Source organism: Topomyia yanbarensis, chromosome 2, assembly GCF_030247195.1.
Source record: "Topomyia yanbarensis strain Yona2022 chromosome 2, ASM3024719v1, whole genome shotgun sequence".
NCBI lineage: Eukaryota > Metazoa > Arthropoda > Insecta > Diptera > Culicidae > Topomyia > Topomyia yanbarensis.
Genome location: NC_080671.1, coordinates 296,826,669 through 296,837,085, shown reverse-complemented (window position 1 = coordinate 296,837,085; position 10,417 = coordinate 296,826,669). Strand labels below are relative to the sequence as shown.

General features: G+C 34.6%; 1 protein-coding gene across 2 annotated transcripts in view; it reads right to left on the bottom strand.

Moving 5' to 3' along the window:
* The window catches only part of LOC131683316 (protein SREK1IP1-like), a 44,143-nt gene extending 41,216 nt beyond the window's left edge, over positions 1 to 2,927 (bottom strand). For both annotated transcript variants that reach the window (XM_058965178.1, XM_058965179.1), the window contains exon 1: positions 2,621 to 2,927. In XM_058965178.1, coding sequence (XP_058821161.1) covers positions 2,621 to 2,725 — 105 coding nt within the window. In that variant the 5' untranslated portion in view covers positions 2,726 to 2,927. The remainder of the gene's footprint in view (positions 1 to 2,620) is intronic.
* Positions 2,928 to 10,417: the final 7,490 nt, after the last annotated feature.

Genomic DNA, 10,417 nt, shown 5'->3' with positions numbered 1-10,417 from the left:
ATATATATATATATATATATATATATATATATATATATATATATATATATATATATATATATATATATATATATATATATATATATATATATATATATATATATATATATATATATATATATATATATATATATATATATATATATATATATATATATATATATATATATATATATATATATATATATATATATATATATATATATATATATATATATATATATAATATATATATATATATATATATATATATATATATATATATATATATATATATATATATATATATATATATATATATATATATATATATATATATATATATATATATATATATATATATATAGGATCGGTTTATTGGATATGACACCACAAAGTGAGTGGTTGCAAACGCAGACTTCAGTGAAAATTCTCGGAATACACTTCGCCGAAGACTTCTCGAGTACGGTTGAACAAAATTGGACTGCGGTACTACGGGGAGTACAAACATGTATGTGGATGAACAAGTCCAGAAATCTAAATCTCATACAGAAAATAATTTTGTTGAACACGTTCATAACGTCGAAAATCTGGTTCACAGCATCAGTGATCCCCCTACCGAATAAATACGCTGGAAAATTCATTTCGCGGATCGGCTCCTTCCTGTGGTACGGGAAGAATTGGACCAGAATTGCCTTCGAAACACTAATACTACCAAAATGCCAAGGTGGTTTAAATTTACATTTACCGTCCATCAAAGCAAAGGCCCTGCTAACCAACCGCATAATACATATCGGACCGGATCTACCCTTTTTTGTGGAGTTTTCTGGAGCACAACGCAAATCCTCCAAATTTTTCGTGCATTCCACGAAAATACGAGCACATCCGAACAGTAGTTAAAGAGACAGCATTCCTGACCGAAGAAATAGCTAGAGCACCGGATTCAAGTACAATATACCATCACTTTTTAAAACAGCTAAAGGAGCCAAAAATAGTACGGGAAAGTCCTCAACGTGATTGGAAGACTATCTTTAAAAACATTCACTCCAAATTTTTAAACTCACACCAACGATCAATGTGGTTTTCTGTGGTACATCACAAAATTGTAACCAACGAGTTTTTGTATGGGGTTAACAGGAGAGCTGACCTCAACTGCAACATTTGTCCTGGCCAGACGGATAGCATCGAGCACCACCTATTCAAATGCAGCGAAAACAAACTCATTTGGATTTACCAACGAAGCGTTTTTCTGGGCATGGATCGACGGATTTTACAGCTGCAACATGAGGACTGGATATACCCGGTTTTCCAACAACAAAATAGACGCAACCGCCAGCAAATCCTTTCAAAAAATTCGTCGATGATATGCTACATGACAAGCGTACCAGCAAATGAGAAGAATTTGAATAACTATAAGTTTTATTTGACATGTAATTAAAAATTAGAAACCAAGACAATAAGTTTTACAAAAAAAGACAAAAAGAAAAATCTCTCATTCTGTTGAATTTTAAGTTTTAGAAGCTGCTACATACACATTTTGGAAATTTGGGTGATAATGTCCCAAATTTTACAAAAATCGATTGATGCAAATTCTATGAAAACTAAAATGTATGCCAAATTTTGATGACATTGAGGTCGCTGTCAAGTGAATTTGCCAGACATTTTTAGTTGAACTGCCAGATTTTCTTTGAAAAACAGTGGCAACTCTGTGGGCGTCTACCGACGCGACAACCGGTTAAATATCTACGAAATCTGTTGCAATCGGTCTACTTTTTTAATCGGTCTATTAGGGTGGATGTACCAATAGTCGCATACTTAAGGAAAACTTTTGATAAAAAATCGAATAGACCTATGGGCAATGTCAATACATTAAACGAAAGCTTTCAGTCCCTACTTCATAGAAAAAAAAAGATGGTTTAATAAACAATAATTGTTATTATTTATGTATTCAAAACCGCTTGTACCACTATAGGAACACATGTACCAATAGTGGTGCAATCGCTAATTTCGGTTCCTATTGTTGCAAATCCCATTGATTTCTTATGGGACTTGCAACTATACGTACACTATATCAACTATAGGTGCAAGGGAGCTCAAAATTCTAAGAAAATCATTTTTTTTTTTCAATAGTTATTTGAGCAAATTTCAAGGATAACAGTTTTATTGTCGCATAATTTTAGTGCGATGAATCGATAAAAAAAAACCTTTGTTGATGGTTAGTACCTTAGTTAGGCGTATAACCCACTACTGCAACTATTGATACACCTCAACTATAGGAACACCTACCCTAGTTGGTTGTTTGAAAGTGGAACCAGAATTACACAGATCAAATCTGTCGATTCTGTTGACCAAACCCAACTTAGTCGGTCAACCTCGAAACACCCGATTTCGTCTGTCGACTGGGAAATTTTTCAACTGTCAAATTTTCTATGGGATGTTTACCGATCCGCCAACGCGGCCAAACCCCTTTTGTCCCTTCATACAGTGGTATGCTGAATTCAGAATGGTGACGAACTGGGAGTAACGTAATTTGAGCGTACTGTTTAGTGGAACCGCATGCAGAGCTAGACTGAAGCTAGAATGGTAGCTACCCACATACATACATTTCTAGTGATAACCACAATAACAGTATTTTAATTACCTTAAGATAATTTCGACACTGATAGGTAAGATGACCAGCATACCCGCACTTTTTACACGCCGCACGAACTGTATCTTTCTGGCTAGCACCACTGAGAAATTCCATCGTTGTAGATCATCAACAATGGCCTAGTATTCTTCGTTGATCCAAAAAATTTAGTACGAGCCACAGTTAAGGGACTATAAACTAATGTAAACTCTGGCTATATCTATTATAAATCGCAATATTAAAACATTTTTCTAAACTAGCAAAATATTGATAAATTTTGTTTATAATAATTTAAGACGCTAAATCTGTCACGCTCATTAAAAACTTCTCGTTATTTGGGTTTTTATATTCTCATTCAAACTACACGGTTAAATAAAACAACCTGCAGAAAAGTTCTTTTAACTTACTTTTGAGTTGTGCGTCGCTTTCGCACTTATTAGTGTTGTCAAAAACAAAAAGAGAGATTCGACTCAGTCGAGGTCTTCCGTGGAGGAAGGTACTTTTGAGTTGTTTGGGGTGAACTCAAAATTAGGTAAATTCAACTTAATTTTGAGTATAAAAAACCTATCAATGAGTTGTAATTTTTGCCGTGGTTAAATGGAAACTACCTTCAACACGGTTTACCTAATTTTAAGTTGCCCCACGATACCACGAGATTGAGTCAAAGGAACTTAATTTTAGGTAGTTTTTCGTTTCCGTGTAGAGTCTGCATACACGGTTAAATAAAACAACCTGCAGAATAAGTTCTTTTAACTTACTTTTGAGTTGTGCGTCTCTTTCGCACTTATTAGTGTTGTCAAAAACAAAACGAGAGACTCGACTCAGTCGAGGTCTTCCGTGGAGGAAGATACTTTTGAGTTGTTTGGGGTATACTCAAAATTAGGTAAATTCAACTTAAATTTGAGTATAAAAAACCTATCAATGAGTTGTAATTTTTGCCGTGGTTAAATGGAAACTACCTTCAACACGGTTTACTTAATTTTAAGTTCCCCCACGATACCACGAGATTGAGTCAAAGGAACTCAATTTTAGGTAGTTTTTCGTTTCCGTCTAACAGAAGACAATCGAGTAGCCAATTTGATCCAGTCCTAAGGGGTCATGCATAAATGACGTAGCATGTTAGGGGGTAGGGGGGTACACCAAATTTGTGACGAAGTGTGACGAGGGAGAGGGTAGGGTCAGAAGTTGTGCGACGTAGCATTAAGTTTAATTTTTTTGGCGGGAATCAAAACCCATTAATTAGAGAAAACAATTTAATGTTCCTCCATTCCTAAGTTGATTTTCACGCGGATTTTCATTTTGTAAATTTTACTGTTCGCGGAATGGCAGGCTCGCAAAGAAAAGGATAGATTTTTCATGCGGATTTAAATTTCCACATTAGTTAGCTAATATTGTTAACTAGTAGACTTATTTTGGTAGCTGAATTAAATTTTCTTTCGGATTCAATCAAAGAAAATTTAGTAATTTAGTTGAGCTTATGCTTCCTAAAATCGTTGGCAGCTGCAGGATTGTGAACTTTTCTTCATGCTTTATGACATGTAAAATTCTAAACGAAACTATCCACACTATATTTGTCATGAAATGGACTTCTTTTGTAGGCAATTTGCTGTTATAATGAAAATGTTGATAAAAGTCGTCAAACATTTTGTAAGGACATATATTTAAAAGAATTGAAAAACATATGTAATTTTTTCATCTCCCGGTCACGTTGCGTGGGGGGGGGGGGGGGGGGGGTTAGATATATGCTACGTCATTTACAAGGGGGAATTTTGTGACCAAATGCTACGAGGGGTGAGGGAGGGGTCGAAAATCGCCAGAAAAAAGCTACGTCCTTTGTGTACGGCCCCTAACCTCAATATTGAACCATCTTCTGATTGGTCGTTTTGCTAGTCAAGAGCGTTCATAATATTTTCAAACGGGATGAAAAACAGTGCTGCTGAATTCATTTTAATTACTTTTCATGCACATTAACATTTCATGCAAGTTTAATAAATACCCTGAATGACGATATAACTACGTGCATTGTTAAGAGAGACACGAATAAACATAAAATTCAATTTTTAAATGCAGCTAGTATTGTGAATTTTTGACAGAGGTTCGATATTTGAGGTACAATAATTTTCAGCAATTGACTAATCTATGTGGAGTGGTGTTAGTGCGAGATTGAGGTTAAATCGGGTAGTTTTTTTGCCAAATGAGGTTAAATCAGATGGCGAATTGAAAACATAGCGTTATATGTATGTTGTCTATACACATTGCAACTGTGTTGGTGTCCTAGACGTCAAATAAGTCAATTCAATATTAATTCTTCAAAAGGGCTAATGAGATTTTTGTAAACAAACTTCTTTCGCTCATTACTCTGCTGCCGAGTTGAATTTCTTGAAAAATACACTTGAATCAACACATTTACCCTTGGTAGAATCGATTTCAAATGTTTTCTGTGTTGAAATTATAACAAAATAAGAGATATCAGCAAAATAAAAGTTTGTTTACAAATCTTATTAGCCCTATTCAAAAGTTGATACGGAATTGTGAAAAACATGCAAATGGAATCTGGCAACGATGGATGCTTGTTGTCTTTGGAATTACGACAGGGCCTGGTAGATAAAATTAAGAAGAGCAAGAAGCCTGTTGTCGTCTCTTCTCTTAGGTTTCCGTGTACAATATAGAGTCCCGTACAGAGGAATGCGCAACACTGCGTGGAATACAGACTATTTATGTTTTTCTGGCAACCGTAATATTTGCTGTAACTTTGAGTGACTTTGATCAAATCACAAAATAAATTCATACTGAATGAAAAATTAAGTAACTTTATCGTGGCAAACGGAACATCCCAGCGAAAACCATTTCACACCTTATTTCATCTGATTTATTGAATGCTATTTGATCAATGAATAACGTGTTTAAATTTATTCAAAGAATTTGAGTCAACGCAGGACTCAGGTTATTTTAAGTGGATTTTTCAAGTTATTTTAAGCGGAAACCATGTTACTGTGACAGAACAATAATAACCATTTGCAGTGAAGTCCAATGTTATGCTATAATACCAAAACAAGACTTTTACAGTAACTTGGGTTGGCTATTCGTTGATTTTTATTTTTTTAATGTTATTTACCAAATCATTTTATTCCACGCATTTCACATTTAATGCTAATTTACTGAATAATTGTTTATTAGAAAATGAAATTAATTCTTACTTGAAATTTTAGTGTAAATTTATTGCAAGAACATTGCTTGAATAACGTCCAACTGCTCTTCAATTTAAAGATAACTTGAAGTTGCTTTAGTTCATATCTGAAATTCCTTCATTATCTTATAAGTTGGACGATATAAAATGGTTAATGAACTTAACCGAAGGCATCCGTAAATCAAACAAATCAAATCAGATCAGATCAAAAAGAGTATAATGAACAGATGGAAGAAAAAGTAAACCAGGTGGTACCAAACATAGTCTTGGCCTAAAATATCTTCCTTTTTTCAGGTGGATCTTGTGGAGTTAGAGTATTATGAAGATTTTTGACGATAGCGTGTTCGATACTCAGAACGTAATCTAGTGTACCATATTGCAGGATACATTCTTAAGATGTTGTTGGCTCGAATCAAAACTTGTCGAAAGTAAACAAAGTTCATTTTATATCGTCAAACTGGCGCCCAGGTGGTGAAATTGTTAGAATTCAACGGGGTGCTGGAGCGACTAGTTAGAATCGCTTTTGTTACTGGTGCCTGAAAACGAATTAGAACCAGCTAGATTTCCGGCTCCTTTACGGTTGAACTTTACTGGGTTCCGGTAACCATCCGATACCCTTCAGGAACCTCTGTTTAAGGGGTACCATTTCGATGCGGCTTAGACGCATAACCGAGACCTAGGAACCGAAGCGGCGCAAAGCCGTATTTGTTTTTTATCGCGCTGGAGAGAATTTTTCGGGGCGTCACGAGTCTCGTCACTTGTAATGAAAACGTTTCATCAAACCTGGCAACACTTATGAAATCACTTACCATAAATATATTTGAAGAAGAATGTCACAATACTCGCAATTAGATAATAGAGTGTTTTGTAACGTTCCGTTCGTGAATTTATCAACTACACAAAAAAGGGAAAATAAGCCTGATATTCGTTCAATGGCCCTGTAGAGGTTCGGTGAATCAATTAAAATATGCATTCATCACGTTCTTGTTAACTTGCTGATTTTTGTAAGCAATATAAGAAATGGGAAAAGGTAAATATATCTCGACAAACATATGATTACGGCCTAAAAGCCAACTGTCAAAATCCACTTCGAATGAAAATTCCAGACAAACCATTACTAGTCGAACACAGTTCACAACAATTTATGAAAGAGAAAACTTTTCTCTTTCATTTACTACCAACATCTGTGATTGGCGTGTAACGGTTTGTCCGGAATTTCCATTCAAAGTGGATTTTGACAGTTGGCTTTTAGGACGTAATCATATGTTTGTCGAGATATAAACAAATAGTTTTTCCTGCCAATAACAATACTCCCCTTGCGAGCACGCATGAGGGCATTGCTGAAGAAGCATTTATGTTTGTTTACTTTGCACGATAGGTAGCCGGTGACATGTTCGATTGGTAGATTTGGCTTCATTCTGTGCGAGCCTTTATATAAGTAAACAACGCCTTTGATTCAAACGACCCAAAATTTAGGTAATAACTGAGTTTCGATTTGAATTCTCGACAAACATATGATTACGGCTTAAAAGCTAACTGTCAAAATTCTCTTTGAAAGGAAATTCCGGGCAAACCGTTACTCGCCAATCACAGATGTTGGTAGTATTGAAAAGAGAAAAAATTTCTCTTTCATTAACTGCTATGAACTGTGTTTAGCCAGTAACGGTTTATACGGAATTTCCTTTCAAAGAGAATTTTGACAGTTGGCTTTTAAGCCGTAATCATATGTTTGTCGAGAATTGAACTGCACGGTAAAAAAACTTTACCCGTTTTATGTATTCAAATTGGGTCATTAGGCTATATACAGCTTTCCATTCCATTCGATAAATTTTAGGTCCAATATTGAGATATCTGACGTTTAAAATACGCACACCGAGATCTCGCATTTTTATACTACCGCCCTCCCCTTAAGCCCACAAGCGGTTTGTTTTCCTCCCAATTCGCAGTGCAAATGATTTGTTTTCCTCCCAATTTAAACGTCAAAACGGCACAATACTAACGCAGCTGGATAAGTCTATACATAATACATCATTTCAAAAAAAAATCGTTATAACACGTACGTAATATAAGCTTGGCAACCATACATAGAAAAACTGCGGTTGTATACATCTGGCCTTTCAAGACAAGACGTAAAATGAAAAAAACTATATTCATTATATGGGGCCGTACACTAATTACGTAAGGCTTTTTTAGAGCTTTTCAACCTGCCCCTCCCCCCAGATAAGATTTTGTAAGATTTTGGTGAACTCCCCCTCCCCCTGCATAAGATCTTATCATGATTATCGTAATTAAAAAATCGAATTGTTAATTCATCAAATAATAAGATAGCGAAAACGATATGTATAGAATACACTCAAAAAAAAGTAAACGTTATGCCTATTGCTTTTACACATAGATTTTTGCAATTAACGGAGGCATATAGACACTATTTGCTGGCACATAAACCTAATGTGTGTATTTACAAGAAATATTAATCTTACATTCACATTTCATAACTATTGGGCACATAAAACCCCATTCTATAACAATATGCACATATAACTTATGTGTGTTCATACATAGTTTATACAGTTGACACATAGAAGATATGTGTGCGCGAGATAACAATAGCATTTCTTCTTCATATGAATTTTAAGCGGTTTGAAGCAAATAGAATTAACGTTTGGATTTTTTTCAGTGTAGGGATCTTTAATTTGGAAAAAAAAATGTGCTAGTTTTTCATATGTATTGATAGCGGGTGTCCTTACGAGTACACTCATATCATTCTTAAACCTTAATTATTATTTTATGATTTTTAAATTAAAAAAAAAACAAATTAAATTCAACCGGCAAACTGACAGTTGTCCTACTAAGGCTGTGAACCATTTGGTGAAATTTTTAACTTTTAGTTAAAATCTGACACTTCGAAAGTTATTTGCAAAATAACCCTACTCTGGAGCATGGTTAAAATTGACAGAGCGATAGTTAAATTTGACAGCTCGATGGTTAAAATGTTGCCCATGATGCATAATAAAAAGGTGAAAACATTTTCTGTACCTAATTGAGGTTGTCAATATTTTTCAATACAAAATTAAGGGATAAAGATGGAAACGATAATGTGTTGTGTTAAGATTTGTTTGGGTTATTTCATGATGTGGATGTTTACTTTTCGAGGCTATGACTGTCATACTTAATGTAATAAGAAAAGAACTAATTTTCAAAATATCGACAAATGTTCACACCTCTACCATCTTGTGGTTATCGCAGTTGTCAATTCTAAATAACTATCCATATGTCAACTTTTGAAACGGTTCGCTCTCTCGGTTAAATTTTTCCATTCAAAAGAAAATAACTTTCGAACTGTCAAATTTTAACTAAAGGTTAAAAAAAATCGCCAAATGGTTCACAGCCTAAATGACGTATCTGCAGCCCGGGGACAACTTGACAGCTCCCATATATTGAACTCATAAGCAAATTTTGTGGTGATTTGGTGATGTCATGGCGGCTCGAATGGAGCAAAATTTGAAAAAGGCGCATCCCATTTACTATTTTCCATATCTAAAAAATAATCAATTTAAGCATTTCTTTCATCAAATTTATTTCGCTGTTCACATTAGAAACTGGCCTCATTCCCCCATACTTAAACAGAAACATAGATTCCATTTGGAATTTAAAAAATCCGAAAGAAAATAAATCGATTTTCGGAAATACAAGAAGATGACTTTCAAAATCAAGCCACTACCACTTATATTGGAATTTCCGAAAATCCCCCGAAACTAATCAACATCTCCTAAGGCATGAAATCCTCCGGTAGAGCCGAGGAAAATGCCAGAATAATTCTGAAGGGATCCATACCAAAACCATCGCAACATCTTCCGGAAAGAATTATTGCAAAAGTCGAAGAAAATTGTACATTCCTGGCAGCATTCTTGCTGAAACCGAGCACTACTGGTTTGATGCCAGAATTCTGATAAAAGCACACAAATTTTATTCAAAACCAATTTTGCTAAATGTGTAGAAAATCCTACACACTTAATTTTTTCTGCCGAATCTCAGATTTTTTGCATCTTTTGCCGAAATCTCAACAGCTGAGATTCAGCAAACATTATTTTTTGCTGAGATCTCAGTAAAAATGACGTTTGAGTGCTGAGACTCGGAAAACATTTCACCGAAAATCAGCAAGCTAATTTCACTTTACTGAGATATCAGTTTCTAAATTTGCTGACTACACAGCTGTTGAGAAATTACCGAGCCGATTTGAGTGTGTACATATATTGTTTAGTCTCCCAATCAAAATGCTAGAATTCTTGACGTTCTTAATAAACTTGAAACAAGATGTCGCAGCTTCACGAATTGTTAAGCTTGGTGATTTACTTTCATTGGCCAAAAAGTTTTTCATTTATATTTCATTTATAACACCAATGATTTACCGATTACAAACTTCACACAACAAGAAAACCAAAATATTTTTAGGAAGGAAGAGAGCCGGTTGCTAAAAACAACACCTTCCAGCTAAATTTATTCACTAATAATATTTTTTTCTTTATCCACATTTTGGAATACGCTTTTTCTAAATGTTGTTCTAGCCGCATTGACGGCGTTCATAACACACGTAACGAAACACGCTTTTCTCTTGAAACTTT